This window comes from Juglans microcarpa x Juglans regia, chromosome 3D (genome assembly GCF_004785595.1).
Source record: "Juglans microcarpa x Juglans regia isolate MS1-56 chromosome 3D, Jm3101_v1.0, whole genome shotgun sequence".
Taxonomy (NCBI): domain Eukaryota; kingdom Viridiplantae; phylum Streptophyta; class Magnoliopsida; order Fagales; family Juglandaceae; genus Juglans; species Juglans microcarpa x Juglans regia.
This window is the reverse complement of record NC_054598.1, coordinates 35,913,314-35,935,126: the sequence shown is the minus strand read 5'-3', so window position 1 is coordinate 35,935,126 and position 21,813 is coordinate 35,913,314. Positions and strand designations below refer to the sequence as shown.

The 21,813-nt window shown below is 34.6% G+C and overlaps 2 protein-coding genes across 11 annotated transcripts; one reads left to right on the top strand and one right to left on the bottom strand.

Moving 5' to 3' along the window:
* Positions 1 to 303: 303 nt before the first annotated feature.
* LOC121256244 (altered inheritance rate of mitochondria protein 25) lies at positions 304 to 13,509 on the bottom strand. Of its 5 annotated transcripts, none has more exons than XM_041156955.1 (13): positions 13,273 to 13,509; positions 11,843 to 11,966; positions 11,126 to 11,746; positions 9,456 to 9,542; positions 5,870 to 5,911; positions 5,697 to 5,741; positions 4,457 to 4,522; positions 4,291 to 4,347; positions 4,125 to 4,186; positions 2,305 to 2,425; positions 1,440 to 1,517; positions 1,250 to 1,356; positions 304 to 815 (listed from the first exon to the last, which is right to left on the bottom strand). In XM_041156955.1, exons 3-13 carry the CDS (start codon positions 11,720 to 11,722, stop codon positions 785 to 787), a joined length of 1,293 nt encoding a protein of 430 aa, XP_041012889.1. In that variant the 5' UTR covers positions 11,723 to 11,746; positions 11,843 to 11,966; positions 13,273 to 13,509; the 3' UTR covers positions 304 to 784. The 5 variants fall into 5 exon arrangements, with proteins under 5 accessions (XP_041012889.1, XP_041012886.1, XP_041012888.1 ...); XM_041156952.1 differs by having other exon boundaries at positions 11,126 to 11,743; XM_041156954.1 differs by having other exon boundaries at positions 11,843 to 11,911.
* Positions 7,316 to 18,473, top strand: LOC121256245 (gluconokinase). 6 transcript variants are annotated; one of them, XM_041156956.1, is made up of 7 exons: positions 7,316 to 7,329; positions 15,826 to 15,983; positions 16,738 to 16,808; positions 16,960 to 17,093; positions 17,268 to 17,310; positions 17,747 to 17,826; positions 17,917 to 18,473. In XM_041156956.1, exons 4-7 carry the CDS (start codon positions 17,075 to 17,077, stop codon positions 18,318 to 18,320), a joined length of 546 nt encoding a protein of 181 aa, XP_041012890.1. In that variant the 5' UTR covers positions 7,316 to 7,329; positions 15,826 to 15,983; positions 16,738 to 16,808; positions 16,960 to 17,074; the 3' UTR covers positions 18,321 to 18,473. The 6 variants fall into 6 exon arrangements, with proteins under 6 accessions (XP_041012890.1, XP_041012891.1, XP_041012892.1 ...); XM_041156957.1 differs by having other exon boundaries at positions 16,655 to 16,808; XM_041156958.1 differs by lacking the exon at positions 16,960 to 17,093.
* Positions 18,474 to 21,813: the final 3,340 nt, after the last annotated feature.

Below are 21,813 nucleotides of genomic sequence, written 5' to 3'. Positions count from 1 at the left end.
CAGGATGGCAAAACTCTTATAATCTGTGTGTCATGGAGATCAGTGATTTGCTTTCTTGTGGCTTATTAGGAACTTCATTCCTTCCCTCTGCTTCTCACACTCAACCTGTCAGACCCAAATGCTTATTAGACAAACAGAAATTGGGATGCAGGCAGACTCGATTCTTTTGTCCGCAGTTACTAAAACGCCAAGCCTCGTATACATGGCATAAAAAAGAGAGACAAAACTTGTAATAAAAAAATTAAATAAACAAAAATCATATATAGAGTTTTCTTTTGCCTAATTATTGAGCTAACCCAACGATGCATAAAATGGCATGTATAGTCAAGTATAAATTCAAAATAAATAGTCACATCCTCACCCAAGAGGGTAAATACCTTCCCCAACTACATACAACTTTAGCAAACACTTACTTCCCTTTTATTTCTCGTCATGCGACAGTACAAAACACGAGTTTCTTGCGTGCGGGATACCCATTTTACTTTCGAAAAGTAGAAGCAGGTCTTGAATTAAATACATTCTCTCGATGAGAAATAATGAAGCTTCAAATTCTCTTTATTAGTCATGGCCAGTAACAGATGCCAAGAACCGCTTCAGAATGCAGCTAAGAAAGCAAGTTATTTGGTAGTCTTTTGAGTTGAGAATGTGAGGTGAAGTAAGAGGAAACAAGAACGCATATCAGTAGAACACCTTCCAGGAGCTCTAAAGTTCCTTGGTTTACTGCTAGATGCGACACAGAAAGAGAGAGAACCACCAGGGTTGAGGACCATTCCGCAAAACGAACCTACTCACCAACTGCAACAAATGGTAGCCCCCTGAGGACAAAAGAAAAGCAAGAGCAAAGTTAGTACTCATTTCAACTCACTCTCTTACCATGAAAGTTGATGAGCAACCAGGGTCCAGAAATTAACATTTCTGGTACTGAAAAAAATTCCGGGCTTTCTATTTGGCTTGGTAATTAACTTGTGCTGCTAATGTGGTTTGATCCCATGATGTCCTCCACCATCCTATACTTGGAGGGAGTGTAAGTATCACGTGACCCAACAGTAATAGCATGAGGACACTGCCAACACTCCGGAAGGTGAAGATATAGGATAAACTATATAGCAGTTTAAGGAAATGAACACCACAATTTTACAAACATTATTGAATGAAAGGAGGTTGAGGTGACCAATATGGACTAAATCCAGCAGTTCTACAGTAAATTCCATTGTAGTTGGGAAAATACTAGCACTACAAACGAGCTTACCAGCCACCATGTCTCGAGAAATAGTCATTGTCCAGTGATATAGCAAGAGCCAGAGTCACAGCTCTCTCCAACAGTGTCAGTGGACGGGCAACTTCTAACTCTTGTATCTGCTCCAGGATAGCACAAATAAGATAAGTTAATAATAGAAATAAACTAAATGACAAGTATCTTTTCCAAGGTGCTACCTTACCCCTCTAGCAGGGCCAGTCTTGGAGCTGGGATCAGAACTCCCAAATTGGATCACGTATTGACCAGCATCAGTAAAGATCTGCAATCAATTAATTTATATTTTAAAATTAAATTGCCATATCAGGTATAGTTCCATTGGCAACCAAACTAAATATCTTAAATTAAAAAATACAAATGCAAATGATGCTTAGCAAAGATATACGGAGCCCAAAAGGTTAAATAGAGGTCTCTCATGATGGAACACAGCATGGTTTTAGCCAGCTCTGCAAACGACCAAACATGATTCAGATAGATTAAGTTTCTTCCTTGGTGATCCAAACCATAACTCTTTATCAATCATTTGAGATAACATTCTATATGGCAACATACGAATGTACTTGGCAATATGTTTAGATCAACATATGAATGTTAAGTCATTTGAGACTGATTTGGCTTGATATATAATGAAATCCATGACAAATTACATGCCACAATCCGGTCACATTTACAAATTGGATAATTTTTCATACATATCTATAATCTGAACAACCAATAGAAATGCCAACTTCTACATGGACTCTACATATGTCAAAAGTTCCCAGTCAACAAGTTCTGTTGTGAATCGGGAGAGGTATAGAGTAAAACTTTGAAATCCGCAACCTTGGCTTGTGAAAGAGAACAAAATGTAACCATTATCCCCAATAGAGGATTAAGTAAAACCCCAAAACTTTGGCTCCTAAAACTGAATAATACTATACCATAACACTCCAATCATACTATACTATAACAGTTCCTAAGCACAACCACCATAAAAGGAGAGAACAAACAGTGCATGAAAATCAACTGCAGCTGTTGACATCATATTTTTGTAAAGCAGGGGAAAGAACCTCAAATCCAAACCCCCTCCAGTCACGATCTATCTGAGCAAGCACTTTCCCATCTATGTCTTTCAAAGTGAATGTCCAATTCCAGAAGCCAGGATTTTCAACCACTGCAAACTGCGTGTTCCTGCAAATTAAATGATTATAGGCTTGGAGATGTTAGATAGAAGCAAAACTATGCGTCTTTAAGCTTTAGTTTCCAGGAGTTTTTTGCTCTCCTCTCTCTACTAGGTTTATCTGATATACACCCCTTGTATACTTCGTTTATGCCTTCCTGTCTCATTTATTGTCTTACTTATCAACAAACAAGCAAAATATTGTCCAACAACAGAAGTGAAAGACAGGAAAAAGAAAATGGAAAAAATGTACAAAACAAAGGAAATAAGTGATCCTGGGTTGTGATGGTAATATATCAGCAAATAGAGAAAGTACAAGTGACATGTTTATCACCACCCAGGAGAAGCATGATGGTGCACATCCATTAACATCTTTTAACTAAAAACTAATCAAACAAGTGGCAATCATGACTAGGACCTGCACATACAGTGTGTAAGGCATGGGCAAACATTTATCAACCCCCTTCTCTCCCCCTTTTTAAACATAAATAAATAAATACAATAAAATATCAGAGCACTCAGCAGCAAGGCCAAACTCCTTGGAGGTTCCTATTAGTAATACAAGAGGAGGTTGAAATCCTCCTAATCTTTCATGTTCCCATTCAAGTAACTGCCTACTTGGAGAGTACAAAGTAATCAAGATTTTGAAAGACGCAGCTCTCCCCCAGGCAAGGCAGCTATAGAATGCCTAATGACTTGTAAAACTAGACGGTGGAGGTCCTGCCAGGAAAATTTCTCGGACTTTATGTTTAAATTAGTTCGGCATAATCATATGACAAGTAGACAGGTATATACTATACTGCCAATACTTTTTATGGGAGCAAGACAAAGTAGCTTATACTAGTCATTAACAAGTACTATTTTTTATCCTGACGTTTTGTTGTATAAAACAATTATTTACCACGTGTTTCCTCTTCTTTTTGTTTCTTTATATATCAAAACCTGTTTCTCTGTTGAAACACTAACTGGGTGTATCCACGAATCCCACATTGTTTTTTCATAATGGCATTTTAACATGTTCCCTTGGTACATAAGCTGGTATACTGCAAAGATATATTTTTGGATATCTAAACATATTAAAATCTTTTTGATGACGAGGAATCCCTGAGAGTGTGCAAACACAACATGTCTTTTACCCAGTTAAACCCTAGAACCATGTAAAGCGCCCACATCACACGAATCACATATACAATCAGCTTTTCACGGATGAGCATGGCCCCAGAAAACTGTTTGCACCCAAGGCTTCGAACCTTAGACTTTGAGGGAAGCATACCCTCAAGACCAAGGCCCTTCCTTACCATTCGCCAACTCCTAGGGTTTCTAAAGATATTAAATTCTAATTGTCAGTAAGTGGCCCTTCAGGACCTAGAAAAAATAGCGTGCCATTGTAGTTATTAGAAGATTTACACTGCTAATTTATCTTCCCACAGTATTTAGAAGTACCACTTTCTCTCACCGATGGACAGAAAGCAGATACTTGAAAAGCTAATTTACTGAGAAGCTAACTCACTAAGAGACCCTTCCTGGCACAGATCTACCACTCCACAACCATCTATCTTATATCTCAAATTTAAGTAACTTTTTACAATGAACGGCAACACCCAAAATAAAACCACTGGGATACAAAATTCAACTGCAACTGAATATAATAAAGGCACTAAACTTGTCAAATAACGTACTTTGTAAAATAGCACAAAAAAATAGCATTACCCCAGGTACAAGTCATACACTCTCTTCCAGAGATGCCATCGTCTGTGAACTACACCAACATCCTAGATAGGAACAAATTTTGCATATTACCAACAGTCAGATTGCTGCTTAACATGCTCACTTAATGGAGTTGCACTAAAACAACATAAATGTCTAATTGGCATACCTTACCATTAATCTCTGCATAAATTGAGCTGGTTATCCACCAAAAAGGCCTGCGAACCTGAACACGGTAATATACAGCTTCAAGCCAAAACAGCAACACACCCAGACCATGATAATCAAAAGCCTAGCATAATTTCAAAAGGATAACAATATCTCTTTAAGCTCACCCTGAAGAGCTCATTACCCATGCCATCGGTTATATAAGCGACAAAAGGGCGTCTTAGTCGAAGAAACTGCGAGAAAGCAGAACAAGCATCGGCGGGGAGAGTTTCTAAATTATAAATATTTTTTGAATAAGTAATACAAATTTATTAAAGAGCACAGAGGGGTGCAACCCAAGTGTACAGGAAGTATGCAAAAAGAAACACCCAACTAGAAAGAAGAAGAAGAGAGAAAAAAAAAATTAAGTCAAGAAAACTAGAGAATTGGAAACCAAGGGGAGCAGCCATCCAAGCATAGAGGGTGTTGAATATGCCTTTAAACCAGCAGTCAGATTTCAGCAGGCATGCAAATCAAACCCGCATTCCAAAACCCCAAAACAACATAGCTTTAAATAAGACCATAAATGTACTCTTGCATTCATATTTAAGCAAAGGATAATTCCCAGATCAATTACAGTACGGTCAAAGGATTGTCAATGGTGCCAGCATGTAAATGGAGATGATATTGACCTAAAAAGTACCTCATGATTTGGCCACCAATTGTCCCAGAATCAGGTGCAAATATGAGTTTTCATGCCTTCTTAGTCAGTTAAATCTTGTTTGGCATACAATGTTAGTTAAGAATAATGCTGATCGCATTTATCTACACCAGCATAAAATAAAAATCTTATAAAAGCTTTGATTTTTTATGTCAGGCTTTTTTCAATTCTGAGAAGTGGGAAGTAAAAGCGGGAGTTGAGAGTGAAGGGTTTAAGAAATTTCATTATTACTTTATTGTAGAGGTTAAGGGGACTCAATTTTCATGTTTATGACAAAATAGAGATACCAACATCTTAGGAATATGGCAAAAGGCATTTTTTTTGCCTCAGGTACCAGAGAATGAATGTTTTGCAGATGCTAAATGCCACCTTCAGCATCGTACTACAGGTTTGTGAGATGTGTATTTACCTAAAAAAAAAGCCTCAAAAGAATCATAAATAACTGACACTCGTGGCCACATGATGAAGACAATATGAAAAAATAAAATAAAAGCATTTTCAATAAAACATGCAAACTGTCCTCTTGCAAATTCAATATGGTATACATTTCATACTCTATCCTCTTGCAAGTTGATTTAACGGGGGAAAATTAGAATGTGAACACATATAACTTATTCTGTCAATAACAAGCTGATGAAAATGTATTAGATACGTTTTACCATGTGACAACAAAATAGGAACGGAAACTAGAGCATTAAACTAAATACCTGTCTGGTAAGCATATTACTCTGCTCACGAATAAAGCCAACAGGCTGCAAAACATCAAGTAGTAGAATTTCAGAAATAGTTCAAAACTTATATTAATGAGACATTTGTTTCAAAATTAGCTCTCTGTGGAAAAAACTCCAGGAGAAGAAAAGAAATTAGAATGATTACTCACAGACTGGGGGTAGCACACATCTACTATTGCATACCGGTTTTCCTACAGTTCCACCAAACAGAAAGTAATCACAAAGAAACAACTAGGGAGAGGAAATAGATGAAGGAAAAAGCAATTGAAAAAGAGAAATCTTCGAAAGAGCCAGAATAAATAGGTTACCATAGTGCAAAGCCCCAGTAAACTAAACTAAGTGACATGCCTAGATAGAATATATCAAAAAGCAAAGCAGATATCCATAAAGACAATAAAGGTCATGTGTCCCTCCAACCGTGGTGTCAAATTTTGTTTCCTTAGATCTCCAAATTCATTTCCAGGGGTATTTATTGACACAATGACAGGTTAACGCCTTATAAAAGGAGCTAACTGAAAATCTGGAATTTCCAGCACGAATCCACCGCAGACTATCCTCTCTTCCCTGAACAATCTTCATATCATATAATCTTCCGAAAACATCAGAGAATACATTTCACTTCCCAATCATGCACAGCTCTAATAAAATTGACATTCCACTGAATATTATTATTTGAAAACATAAAGGAATCAGCCACTGCAGCGTCTTGAACCTTGGAACTTGAAGGGAGTGATACCCCAAGGCCAAGGCCTTCACCACTTGGCCCAACCCCTTGGGGTTAAAGGGATAAACATTCTTAAGAGCTACTTATAAAAAAAAAAACATTCTTAAGAGCTGAATCCCAACACCATATATCATGCCAAAAATTAATCCTTGTCCCATCTCCCACCTTATATTTAACATGATTAACAAATTCCCTCCAACCCATCCGGATAGACTTCCACAACCCCACCTCATACACTCCTCTAACTTCGTTAAAACATCAACTCCCCCGCATCCTACCATATTTAACATCAACAATATTTTTCCATAGTGCATCCCTCTCAAGATGATACCTCCAAAGCCATTTTCCAAGAAAAGCTTTGTTAAAGAGCCTCAAATTTCACGCCCCCAATCCTCCACAAGAAACCGGTGAACAAACCTTCTTCCAACTAACCAAGTGAAACTTTCTTTCCTCCCCATTACTTCCCCACAGAAAATTTTGAAATATCATCTCAATTCTATTTGCCACTCCTGCTGGCATAGGAAAAAGCGAGAGGAAATATGTAAGAAGATTAGACAATGTACTCCTTATCAAAGTAATTCTCCCCCCTTTAGATAAGTATAGCTTTTTCCAACCAGCTAACTTCCTCTCAATTTTCTCAATCACATCATCCTAAATCATTAAAGATTTGTGAGGAGCACACAATGGAAGACCTAGATATCTCAAAGGTAAAGAAGATAACTTACACCCCAAGATGTTAGCCAAATCCAAAATATTTAGAACAGAGCCCACTAGAACAATTTCAGACCAGAAACAGCTTGAAAACAAAGCAAAAGGGCTCTCCAAGACCAAAGATGATCTTGATTGGTTTCCTGAAAATTAAAGTGTCGTCTGCAAAAAGAATGCGTGATATTTTTATACTGACCCGAGTCTCATCTCCCACCGAAAATTCCGATAAGAATCTACCATCCACCGCAGCTTCAATCATTCTACTTAAAGCATCCATAACAAGAACAAAAAGAAAAGGAGACAAAGGATCCCCTTGTCTCAAGCCACAAGAACTATTAAAAAAAACCAGCCAAGGTGCCATTCAACAAAATAGAGAATCTAATCGTCGAAATACAATGCTTGATCCACAAACACCACTTCTCCCTAAAACCATATCTCCCAAGTAAGTATAAGAGAAACTCCTAGTTGACATGATCATATGCTTTTTTCATATCCAATTTAACTAGAATACCATCCTCACTCAATCTAATTCTGCTCTCCAAGCATTCATTAGCTATTAAAACCGAATCAAGAATTTGTCTTCCCCTCACAAATGCATTATGAAATTCAAGACAATATTTTCCATCGCCACACTCATTCGATTTGCTAACACGATGATCTTATACACCCCATTGACCAAGCAAATAGGCCGAAAATCCCTCATCTCCATAGCCCCCACCTTAAGGAATAAGTGCAATAAATGTAGCATTAAGGCTTTATTGCACAGTTTTGGAAAATTTGAGAATAGTTTAAATGCTACATTTAACCATGTGTTAAATACGCCAACCTCGAAGCCATGGTGACGGCAGCAACCCAGAATTCACCGGCGCATTGATCTGTGAAATCCCACAAAGCATTGGCCCTCCAAGTAGTTCGTCGTGCCATGCCGTTTGTCTTTCTTTCTCGGTTAGTCCCGATGCTAGGTTTCCAACACAGGTGTCGCAGGGAACTACCCCAGACCTTGCCGGCAAAGGAGTCGAAGACACCTTCGCCGCTGTGCCGATGTCATCACGGGCCCAGAAGTGGATGAAGATCCCACTTCAAACTGTGAATTCCTTTGGGCCTGAATGGGTGTAAGCCCCGTCCGTTTCAGGCATCATCCCATTTTGGGTGAGCGAGATGGGCCTATCCGGCCCAAGCCCAAGCAAGTTTGGCTTTACCTTTATCAACCCTAGGGGGATTCGGCCTTGACCCAGGCCCATCTTTGTTTTTAGCAAAACCTTGGCCCAGGCCCAAGCCCAGATTAGAGTTCAAGCCCCTGTTTACTTTACTTATAAAATCTTCTACAGCCTTCTTCAGCAAACGAATTTCCCCTTTCACACCAACGATTTCCTCCTTCAGTCCAAACAGTACCCTCTGCTCCTCACTTTCCACCATGCAGACATCGAACAAGCCTCCACCACCTCTTTCAAGTATAGCACAACGACAATACCTCTCTGTAGTTGTACCCTCCCCTACTACCCATTTCCTTTTGTCCTTTTCTCCTTACTCTAACGCCAAGCATTGACTCGTACCACCATTTACTACTGCCCTTCTTCCTTCACCACCGCCCATCGCAACCTCTGCATACGTCCTAGTCTGCCTTCTCATCTTCCTGAGCCACCACAGGAACCTTATTTGCCAGTAACATGGACAAAGCATGCTAGTCTGCCTTCTCATCTCCTTAGACGTGCTTTTCCAACCCCTACCTTCCATCCCTTCCAAGATCACTATTAGGCCTCGACGTCCTCTATGACCATAATCAATGATTTCCAAGTAACGTCCAAAAGCATTAGATCGCCAATGAGCAACCAATGCCATGGTCCCAATGCAATACGTCTTGAAAAAATCTTTCCTTCCCTCCAATAATGAGCACTCTTCCACTGTGTTTGCTAACCAACGAGCACTGGTATGGCTGGAAACCATCTCCTTGATCGCCTTCCTACTTCTCTCGGTGATATGAAAGTAACTTCCCCCCTCCAACGATAATACGAACTCCTTTGTTTCTATTAATTAAGTGTTTTCAATATCCCATACTTATCAAGTAACCACTGAGAACTCAAAAAATGGCTACCAGGATATTAATTCCAAAGCAAATCACCAGAATATTTCACCCTACATGTGTAAGGAGAGAAACACTTCAATCTACTATCTTCTAAAAAAGGAAGAAAATAAGGTAAAACTTTGGCATCATAAAAATATTAAAGGATATGGATAACCCCATGTGCTCTCAAATCAGCATCAAGATGAGTACGAAGTAAACAAAAATAAGGGAAGTTAATTACCTGCTCAAAACCAAGCACAAGATTCGCCCACTCTATATTCCTAGTAATCAGCAAATTGGATCTAGCAAGAAGTGGGGTGACCTGGGCCTAGCAAAATTGAGCAAATACAAAGTAAGACATTTTCCAATTTGTGAAAGGGTGGAAAGGATAAACTTTGAACAGGATAATCTTGAAAAGAAAGGGTACAAAATAAAGGAAATGTCGCATGGCATTTGCTCTTGATATGACAAAGTGGCTACAATATCATCAATGCCTTACCCATCATATACCAAAGGACCCATCATATACCAAAGGACAGAAACTGGAAAAAAATAACACGCTTTTAGAATAGCCAAGGTCATATGCTATGTGTTGTCAAGAGAGGAAAAATCTATCTGAAAGGATGATTCTTATAAAAAGAAAGCCTTCTTATACTCTCTCAATCTAAGGAAAGACTGATTATAATGCCACTGGTGGAGATAATTCCAGGACTTTGTGATGCATGCTACATAAATGCTAGAGGGATTTCAGTGATAACTATAAAACATTTCTTTTGGAAGCTGTTATAAAAACTACCAGACCAGGTTGGACATTCTTGAGCAATTGGAGGGAGAATCTATAGGGGAAAAACAAGCTGACCAGAACAATGGCAATATCTGCATCCAAAAATGTGAAGGTACAGCAAGGGGCCGACAAAATATATTATGTGATCCCATCTTAAGTATAAATTGCCACCAATCATTTACTCTACCTTCCAAGACATACAAAATCAATGGACTGAACCATATGGATGATAGGCATGGTACTTATAAAAAAAAATGGATGATAGGCATGGGTTTTGGTGGTGCAAGCTATGTAATCTTTATAAAATAAAGATAATGGGGCAATCTTCAGATTGCAACAGTGTGGAAGATGGTCCCAATATGTCTATGATGGTTTATTTGGAAGGAGAGGCATGCAAGAAGCTTTGAAGATCGAGAGCGGTCAATGGATGAGCTTAGAAGTTTACTTTTCACTACTTTACTTCATTTGTCGATTGTAATTGATTTTAATGGCACGTCTTTTCATTACTTCCTTGTATCACTAAACTAGCACGCGTAGGCGACGCTCTTGTATATGTCTTGTATACTTGGGCTTTTGTCTATTTCATGATCAATAAAATTTTGTTTATCCAAAAAAAAAAAAAAAAAGATAATCAAGTTGCCTTTTTTTAAAGTAATATAAATTATATTGAGATGAAAAAGGGTGTTAGAACATAGAAAGTATACAAGATAGTCACTTAATGAGCAAAATGATATAGCTCTAAAAAAATCTTAAAAAGTAGAAATAAAAAAGCTGTACTTTTAATTTTTCATGGCTATAGTATGCACTCTTTTTGAATGTTAAACTTCAGCTACAAATAACAGGTAAAAGATGATCTCCAAGTGGCAACCTCCACCACTCCCTTGTGTTTTTTTTTTTTTTACTTTTGCTTTTACCGGGCTTTCTCTAACTTCCACCACTACTTCAAATAGATTTTTGGTAAAATAGTGATAACAAAATCGCAGAAAAGCACAGTGATAAAGCCAATGCATTCACTAAAGATAATGATAGATGCAACTAATAGTCACACCAATTATCATATTAAATCTAAGATAAGTTCTTGTAAATGTAAATAACACTTTAGCAGCAGGACTAACACCCAAACTCACCTCCTCTGGAGATTGTGGCTTCAGAAGACCTGAGACAGATTGGCTGAGAGGTGGTTGAGTCAAAACTGGTTTATCCTGATCCATGAAATTTTGTTCTGTAAGAGATGCACCTGAATACCATCTTCCATACTGATGCTGGCTATCATATGCTTTTCCACCAGCACTTCCATGTGTAGCAATTTTTCGTCTTCCCTTTCCCCTATAATTTTTCATTTTCCTATCAGCAACCCAAAGCTGTACAAGAAAATCCCTTGTCAAGTGAGTATCACTGTCAACCTTGTGTCCAAATTTGCGAGATAAAGTTATTGTGCTCTGTTTTGACCAAGGGGAATTTCCTTCTAAACAACCAGGTAGCTTATATCTCGAAACAATATTGCGTGCGGAGATCAGCCTATCTCGGAAGCCTATTGGCCCACCACACAAATCATCTTTCAACAAATATCTTGCTGGTAGACATCCACTTTGAGATTGCAAGCAATGAAGAGCTATAATTTTCTCAGAGGCAAAAGCACCATTTATAGTGTGATATGATGGTGAAATCCTTTCAATAATTTTCTGAGTTCTGCCAAGGTAACACCAAGCCTTTGTCCAATTCATCTCAAAGAACTGTCACAGTGCCTGCAGAAATTGAATTTGCCAACAATAGAACTCCAAGTCTTTCAAGGAAATAATGAAAAGTAGAATCACAACAAAGGATTATATTAGCAAGATATATACCTCGCCAAAAAAAAAACACTGATGAAGATTGCCGCTTTAGAAAACCTGGTTTTAATTACTCGGAGAATCCTGCCATATATTTCTTAGTTTCCTCGTGTTAATTGGTCCATAAAAATGAAGGGACCTAAGTGAAAAGCAGCATCACAATAAAGATGTTCCATGAGAAGGATTATAGTTATGAGAACCAAAACCGTTATAGCAAGATAAACTAGAGAGAGACAAAGAGATATAAAGAAAAGAAACGATATCTATAACACAACAAAGCCATAGAGAAGAGAATGAACTACACAAACTTCTAAGCGGGACTATAAACGAGGTAAAGAAATAGAATAGAAATTTCCAAGGAGCGACATCTCCTAACAGCCAAAATTCACAGTACATAAATGTGCAACGCAGAAACGGCTAAACCACATGACATTGGCATGACCAAATCCCCACATATATGTATACAACTACACAGTCTACACATTCTCAGATAATCACTTCCATGTTTCACAATCTAAATTGTAGCTATATCATACTTTTTTTATAAGTATGTGGATGTAGCTATATCACCTATAAAAAAAAGTATTGTAGCTATATCATACTTGCCCTTGTATTGAATTAAGATCGAGCACATTCACAGTGCGAAAAAACGCCCAATTTCATCAACAAGAATGAACAATAAAAGACAAATAAAAATCCCCAGAACAAAAGAAATAAAGAGAGCCAAACACGTTTCATCGAACCAGATAGAAACGCAAAATTTGGAAGGAAGAGAGCGAGTAGTAACTTCTCTCAGACTCCCCCCCCCCCCCCCCCCCCCCCCCCCCCCCCCCCCCCCCCCCCCCCCCCCCCCCACCCCCTCGCTCGCTCTCCAGGTTAGTCTATGTTGGTGTCCGTGTCTGGGTCTTCGTGTATTTGCAAACCGGTGAATAAAATGATCATTTTCATTCTCACCTAATACACAACTCGGAATCGCAAAATCATTGCCTTTTCCTCCATTTGAACAGCAGCCAAGCACGGCACGAGACTTCGAAAGTTTCAAAAACTTTATAAATTTTTTCTCTTTTTGTTTTTTCTCGGCAACCAAACATTATTTAGAGAAAAAAAAGCAAGAACAGATATCATATATTTTCGCGTACCGAAGGAATTAAGCATTTAGCATCGGAAACATACTACCGTCTTATATATTGCAACGGGAGTGGACTCAATATGGATTTGTTGACGGAAAAGCATTTTCGTCGGTTGAAGTTAAAAGGAGAACTCCAGTCCCCCTCCACCCCCACCCCCTCCCTTTCCCAAACCGAGAATTCCAGCCCATTGTGTCAAAAAGGGCCTCCTTTTATTGACGGCATCACTCAAATAGATGCAGCAACGGAAAACTAAAGAAAGTTCCATTTCAAATACTTCGTAGAAACAACAACAAAAAATGGTTATTAATCACTCACCGGTTTCTTCTCTTCGCACCTTAACGCCGAGCCCCACTGCATCCTATAGCAAGTATTGAGCTTAATCATGGGCCAACCTCGGATTGAAATGCAAAACTCTGGGTGGATCCTCGCCCTCAACGACCTTCAATCCCTGCAACTCCACCATAAACTGGCGGCGACGGGGAATGAAAGAAAATGAAGCAGGGGATGGGAGATTGGGGGGCGACTGGGGAATAAAAGAAAAAAAACTGACGTACACTGACACCTCAATGCGTGGGATTTCTTCCGTGGGTATTTCTACGTAGAGTAACTCTTCTTTTCTACTATTCTTTTTTATTTTTTTATTTTTAATTTTTTAATTTTTTAATTTTTTAATTTAATAATTAAAAAAATGACTATTAATAAAATTATATATTTTTAAAATTTTTTTAATAATTAAATATATTAAAAAAATACTTAAAAGAAAAAAAAACAAATATACCAAGACTAGTAAAGAGGTAGTAAAATAGTTGTAAGCTATCATTAGCTAAAAGGAAAAAATATTGATATCCTTACACTTTCTTTACTATTATTTTATTATTATTATTTTTTGTTATTTGAATTTAGATTACAAATTTTAAAACAATACATTCTTACATAATCTATAGGAAAATAAATTTAATCAATTAACACAATTATGTAATTTAATTAAAAATAAATTTAATTATATAAAAAAATGACTCAAAAAGTAAAAGAAAATCAATTTTTATAAAATTAAATTTATTTTTAATTAAATACATGATACGTTAGTTGATTAAATTTATTTTCTTTTAAATTATGTAATAAGGTCATATTATGATATTTTTAATTCAAAGAGTAAAAAAAAAAAAATAGCTGGACGTTAAAAAGATAGTAAATAAAGTATAAAAATATCATTAGCTAATGAGAAATAAGAAAAGTGACAAGTCTTTGTCCATTTTCAACTATCTAATCTCCTTCTTTCTTCCCTTTTTAGTAGTGCTAGATATAAGTATTAAGTGTATAAATATCGTGCAAGATTTGTTTTATATAAAAGTGGGCTCCACCAGAATAAACTATAAACTTGTTTTTTTATGATTTTTCTTGGTGAGTCTATTTTTAACCTTGTAAAATAGTAGGAATAAAAATAGCAGGGCTCTGTTTGGATTACATTAGGAGTCTTAAAAAGTATTTAAATAATTTTAAAAGTTATTAATAAAAAATAATTAGGTTGTTTAAGTATTACATATTTTTTTTTTATCAATTTAGGTGTTACATATTAAAATAATTTCTAATTTTAAATAAATCAAAAAGTACATATAATTATTAAATAAGAAATAATTTTTTAATAATAAAATTCATTATTTAAGTTATAATTTATAATTTCTAAAAGTATAAGTTATATTTTTTACTGTAATATCATATGTAACAAATAACAGGTCGTTGACAATTCAATAAACAACTTTAAGATAAAATAATATTTTTAAAAGAATTTAAACACATCAGATCATAAGTGAAAATGACAAGATAACAAAATTATTTATTACATAATTGTATATGAATAAGGTCAGGTTTTGATAGTAAAAGTCTCTCATCTTATCGCATCTCGTCTCAATATCTAAACATCATAAATATTTCAATTTTAAATTTTTAACTTTTTATATAATCATTATAATTTTTTCAAACATTTAAACAAAATATAAAAAACAAGAGTACTGCTAGAGCCAATGCCGGTAGCTCCAGCGACTGCTGGCTCTAACATGTACTTTTTCATGTGTTTTTTTCAGTTATTTTTTATAGAAATTTTTTAAATATTTAAAATAAATAAATAAATTTATAACATTATCAAAAAACATTTCTTTAATCATGAAGTAAAAAAATATCATTAAAAAAAACTTTCTTAATCACGACGTAAAATAAAAAATTTTACTTTGTGATTAAGAAAATTTTTTTTAATGATATTGTGAATTTTTATTTTTTTTAAATATTTAAAATTGTTAAAAAAATCTATATAAAAAAAAGAACTAAAGAAAACATATGCTAAGGCCAGTGGTAGCTCCCAAAAAGCGGTGGCTCTAGCACTATTCAAAAAATAATTCAACATTTTAAAATTTTAAAATAAAAATTATATTATAATAATATTTTAATTTTATAATATTTTAATTCAATTTTTTTCTCTCATTTTTTAAAATTTCATAAAACATTTTAATTCAAATAATTTTACTATTATTTATAAATTATTTTATTACTATTCACGTACCATCTCATTTCATTTTACAATTAAGCGCAAGGTATTTATAAAGACAATTTCGTTGATTTAAGGGGAACCTAAATTCTAGTTAATAAAATATTTATAACTAGAATAACGCTTTTAACTTTCTTTCTTTCACTATTTGGTAGGGTTTGGCATTGTTATGGTGGCCTCTAAGCAACAATGTGAATGTGGATGTAACTTGCATGGATGATGAATAAAAGATTTCGAATAAAAATAAAAAATGGCGTGCGGTATGGCTCTTAAAACTGTAGTAGAAGCCGTTTCAAACTATCCTTCCCATTTGGTTGAGCAGAACGTAGCCTACTCGCTTATCCTTCTCCTTTTGCCTCCATAAAAGATAACAGAAGGCCAGACCGAATTCTTGGGAATTCGTTCTGGACTAAGATTATTTGCTCTTTATGTTACAGCGGTGCTGGGAAAGTATAATTGACGATAAATCTTCGTGTTATAGTATCCGGTATGGCATATAAGAATGTTGTAGGAAAAATGGGATTTGTTTTGTTTGAAGTTCGGGTATTCAAGGTTTTGTCTTTGTTTTCTGCATCAAGTTTTTTTCTTTTCTGTTTCTTCATGTCTAATTGGTAACTGGGTGATTTTGAGTTCGATCGTATAATTATCTCTTAAAGTCAAATCCTTTTTTATGTAAGGATTTCTTAAACTTAATCCCTAAGTACGGATTCACAGGTATTATTTATAAATACACAACCAGATTCAAACTGGGATTAGAATCCGATGTCTTCGTTTGAGAGTTGGATCTTCTTATATGTGATCTTAATCAGATCTGGATCTTGATTGCCACCTGACCATCTGCAGTAGTTTTAGAAAATGATATTTTAAATTTTAAGTTTTAGCTTTCGAAATTCAGACAAATCCTGCTTCTGCTGAATGGCAGTTGGGAACAGTTTTACAACATGTCAGCCTCTTTTATTTCCCTGGACTTGATAACTGTTATTGTCTTCATGACAATGGGAACATCATTAAGATTGGTTATAAATTAGTTATTGCATCAAATTTATAGCGGTTGGCATGATGTTGTTTATAATTTATGTGGTATTTCTCGATTGTATTTCACTAATTTATCATCCTCTCGATTCGGTGGTTGGAAATGGGGGAGAATAGTAAATTCAGTACTTGCAGCTATTGCCTGCGTTCAGAGAAATCCATTCTTGGCTTAAGCTTACATACAGATTCTGTTGATTCTGTGCTGGCAGAATTGCAAGCAACGTACAGTCTGTTTTCTAAACCATGGTGATTCATTAAACAGCTGCAGCAATTTTTCTAGGTAAGAGTCTGGTTGGTTTTGAATGCATACAAAACTAATTGCTTGATTTTGTTTTTTGTTTTCCTGAAAAAGACTACTTTTTTCTTATTTGAAATAGAGTACATGATATTCACCTATTTAATTGCTGTCGGCGAAATGCAATGCGTTACAGGTGCGGGCATTCGCATGTTTATACTTAGAGGAAGAACTACCACACTTCTCAGTTTTGGAGGTGTATAATTGTTTATAAGCTAAGGTTCATACATAACCTGATTTGGGATCTAAATATGGCTTCTGATCTCAAAGGTAGTCTTACTCACTGTTGCTTATTTTTCCATAATTGGCTGATGCTCAAAGAGATTTTTCTAACTGAATCAATCTCCCCCTTTTTTCTGGGTAACCTTTGTCTTTCTTACTTTGACATGTTAGTTCTGGATGTATTTATTGATTCTCTCTTTTATTTTCTATATATTTTAACAGGAATAGTTGTTGTGATTATGGGTGTCAGTGGTGCTGGGAAATCGTAAGTCTTAACTATCATCTCTGAACATCTGTAACTCGATTTCGCAATAAAATCTGTTGTATGCCATCACAGCTTTCATTTTAATTAAAGACTAGATCTGCTGTTCCCAGATATTGTAAATCATCAAAGCTTTCAAGACTCTATATGACCCTGTTAAAGCATCTTCATCTCATGTATTTAGGTTAAGTAATGACTTAAAGATATTGTCCAATTTGTGCTGTTCAGCTCAAAGTGCTATCCAGATTTCAAATCATTGGAATTTGCGAGTTCATTAATCTACATGATGCTTGTTGATGAATAGTGATTATATATATTTTTATATTCCTTGAATCTGTTACCAAACATGATCTAGCCTCTCTTTCCAGTTTTTTCTTAAACTTCTTAACAAAGTATCCTAAGATTCTATTGTATTCATTATTGAATATTTGTTCAACAGCACTATAGGTGAGTTGCTGGCAAAAGCTATGAATTGCAGTTTTCATGATGCTGATGATTATCATCCACTATCAAATAAAGGTACTTGCATAATCTTTGTTTTCTGTGGATAATGACTATAAATTTTTTATTTTTTTTTACTTCAATATGTTCATCTTTTCAACTTAACAGAAAAGATGCAGAAAGGAATCCCTCTTTCAGATGAAGACAGGATTCCTTGGCTTGAAACATTAGGGAATACCTTACGTGAGAGGTTAGTCAGTGAAAAAAGTGTGATTCTCGCGTGTTCTGCTCTTCAGAGGCGATACAGAGACATTCTCAGATCTGCGGACCCAAATTATGTGGCGGGAAGCCTTACCGGTGTGGTAAAGTTTGTTTTGCTGGATGCTGGGAGTGAGGTGCTCGCTGCTCGTTTAGAGAGAAGAGCTGCAGAAGGCAAGCATTTCATGCCAGCTGAGCTTTTGCAATCTCAGTTAGACTTGCTTCAGATAGATGAATCCGAAGGAATATTAAAGGTAGATGCCACTCTCAGTCCACAGACTATTGTAAATATCATATACACCTGGATATTGTAAGAATCTGTAAAGAGTCTCTCCCACAATCCATGGGGTCTTGGCTTTGTTCAGCATCTGATCCGAAAGTATTCCCAGGAATGATTTTTTTAAACTGTCACCATATATTTGGGGAACAAGATGATTAAAGTCGTGCATTTGGTGCATGACAGGAGATTTTATGATGTTTGGAATTTCTTTCAGATTATGGAACGTGATCTGTGTTTGATTGATGAGAAAGTTATGCAGGGCAGGGCAGGGCAGGGCAATCTTTGTTATATTTTAATATTATTATTTTAAGATTTGAAAATTTGAAAATTTTAACTTGTTTATTATTATTTTTATATGAAAATTTGATAAAGTTATATGATGAGATGAGTTGAAATGAGATGAAATTATTTATCCAAACGGACCCTAAAAGATATTGGTAATGACATAAAAAGAAGGGAACTTGTCGATTAGAATTAACTTTTTTGACAAAGTTTATTAAAATAATGACCACCGAGCTGAAGCAGAAGAGAGGGGGGTCTTCAGGTTTCTCAAGGGGTTAGAAGTTAGGCTACTTTAGTATGCTAAAAATATCTTAGATTACTTGTAAAGTAGTGAATAGTTTGTTAATAATAGTAAACTGTTTATTAATAATAATGAAAATAATTGTGTTCTCAAACAGCACGTAGAGTTAGGATTACGACTTACGAGCATAAAACTCTAAACGGCATCCGTTTTAGGCGAAACGAATTGGAGCACGCGGTGTTTTAGCAAAATGACGCCGTTTTTCTTGAACTGAGTTGGGCAATTTATATGGTCAAAACGATGCCGTTTAAAGTCTAAATTTGGGTTGGGTTGGGCTTCCGCTGGTCTGCTATAATTTTGGGCTTCATTTTTCCTCTAAAACTTAAATCCCGTTTTGGGCTTTTTTTTTTTTTTTTTTTCCCTCTAAACATTAAATTAAATTTTAATATTTGTTTTAACCACAAGTTTTTATTTATTCATAGATTTTATAATTTTTTTAAACACTAAATATAATTGTTAATAATTATTATTAACAATTATTAATTCAATGTCTAGATCTGATTTTCACCGGCTCCTCCTTTCCTCATTTCTCTATCTACCCACTTTGTCTATCAAGGTAGTTTTATTTTTTTAGTTTATTTTGTTTTCTTCAAAGTCGAAAAAGACAGATCTATAGTTTTTCTGGCAACTCTCAAGAGACACATGCAGCACAAGAAGACTCCCAAGACGCAAATTGTTCAGAGTGTAATGGCGGTTTACGAAAATTATCGTGTGTGGTCCTCACACGCCACTCACAACTGTGAGTGGTCCTCACGTGCCACCTATTCTGGCAGCTTTTCTCATCACACGCGTCGAATCACTGGAATCACCATCATTAAATCTCTCAAATCTAACTTTTGTTGTTGAAAAGAGACAAACGTGTTGTCTTTACGTGCCATCATAGATTTCAAAATCTATATGATTTGGTCTAAACTGTAATCCGTTCTTTTTTACACCTATTTTATTACTTTGCTTATTGTTTAGTAAAAAAAAATAAGTTCGTCTCTTGGACGTTTGTCTGTAGAGATTGAGCTCTCTCTTTCCATAAAGGATGAGATTGAGTCTCTGTTTAGGCAGAGTGTTGTCTCTTAGACGTTTGTTTATAAAGACTATCAACAGTAGTGAAGATTAGACCAGTCATAAAAGCAAATAGTATACTGGTAGAGTTCTAAATACACTACTTAATTTATGAGGTAATAGTTGATATGAGGATATCTCTGCATGTATCCGGTCATGGATGTAAGTTTATCTAATAAATGAAGAGTGGCACTACAACCACCGCTCCCAGCTACCGCTAGAAGCTACCGTTAGTTATAAAACTTTTTTTTTTTTTTTTTGCTTTTTCATACATGTATTTTTAACACTTTTAAATATTTTTTAAAAAAATAAAAAATTACAATATTATTAAAAAATATTTACTTAATCATTAAGTAAATAAAATAAAATAAAAAATCACAGGGGTAGAAAGGAGCTACGAGAGTAGTATTTTCTAATGAATGAATGATGACAATTTCCTTTAAAAAAATTTTACATGTATTTAACTTATTAATTATTATATGTTATTATCGTATACAATTATCCCTTTTTTTTTTTTTAACTTTCATCTCATTTTTCTAATTACATGTTATTATACTAGACTATTACCTATTACTCACTGAGTCACTATTAGCTAGTCAAGTATATTAGTTATATACTTGACTATGTATGATAGTAATATTATGATGTTTATATATATTAGACTATTAATTTATTTATATTATAGTATAAATATATTATTCTATAAAAATTAACATGTAGTATAATATTGAATTTAATTATATAAGTTCTACATTTTTTATACGAATATATATTTTTTTAAAAATATATGAACATATATAATTAATATATAAATAATATATATTTTATAATTTATATATACTAATATCGGAGTTAGAGGCGAATGCGGAGTCGAAACGGAATCCGTCGGACAACAAATCCAACTCTCCTACTGAAAATAAAAATAAGTAAATAAAGTTAATAAACTACAACTCCGATTTATCTAATCTTTTGTACAGCCAATTTAATAACACGGGGTGGAAGTTCCATAATTTGCTCATACTAGGCTACTAGCTAATAGTGATTAGTGAGTAACATATAATAGTCTAATATAGTCGAAGGTAGCGATATGCCGATTCTGATTTCGTTTCGACTCTGACTTTAATTTTAATATTATACATATTTTACAAAAATATATATATTTTTTATATATTAATCATATATATATTATATAACTATAACTTATATAGACAATTAAATTTAATAATATACTAGTATCAGTAAATTATTATAAAATAATATGTTTATACTATAATATAAGTAGACTAAATTGACTAATAATAATTTAGCATATATAAACTCCATACTATTAACTATTACTATCATGTAATACTAATGTATAATAACAACTAATGTATAAACACTAATGTATAATAACATGTGATACTAATGTATAAACATTAATATATAATAACATATAATATTAATGTATAATAACTTTAATTTGTATAATCATTTATTTTTTCAAATTTGGTTATATTTTTATAAAAAAAAATTTAAAAAAAATTGAAATTTAGAAGCCCAATCTAATTAGTGAGAGTCTAAAATTGTTAAATTAAAATTTTAAATGAACTAGAGAAAAAACTTAATAAAAAAATCAAAATCCAACTCTAGTTAGACTAATCGAAATTGGAATCAAAATCGAAATCTGCTCGGTAGGAGCAGCTCAATACAAATTTAGGCTTAAGGCAAAAGTTAAGTAATCCATTCGTAAAAATATAAATTATTATATGGAATAATTCTCAAAATTTTTAATAAAATAAAATCTTTAAATAAATTTTTTTTTGAATTTATATTTAATATAACAACGTAAAATGAGGCCTTAATGTAAATTTTATATCTCAATTTAGTAAGGTCTTAAAAAATTATT

What these genes read in the sequence shown, in the direction of transcription:
- LOC121256245 (XM_041156956.1), top strand. An exon ending in GTCAGTGGTGCTGGGAAATC is followed by an intron (nt 17,311 to 17,746) that starts GTAAGTCTTAAC and finishes TTTGTTCAACAG; the next exon opens with CACTATAGGTGAGTTGCTGG. An exon ending in TCATCCACTATCAAATAAAG is followed by an intron (nt 17,827 to 17,916) that starts GTACTTGCATAA and finishes TCAACTTAACAG; the next exon opens with AAAAGATGCAGAAAGGAATC.
- LOC121256244 (XM_041156955.1), bottom strand. Translation starts at nt 11,722, where the DNA reads ATGAATTGGACAAAGGCTTGGTGTTACCTTGGCAGAACTCAGAAAATT. An exon ending in ATGCAGAGATTAATGGTAAG is followed by an intron (nt 4,187 to 4,290) that starts GTATGCCAATTA and finishes GTTCCTATCTAG; the next exon opens with GATGTTGGTGTAGTTCACAG. An exon ending in TTCTCGAGACATGGTGGCTG is followed by an intron (nt 816 to 1,249) that starts GTAAGCTCGTTT and finishes TTTTGTCCTCAG; the next exon opens with GGGGCTACCATTTGTTGCAG.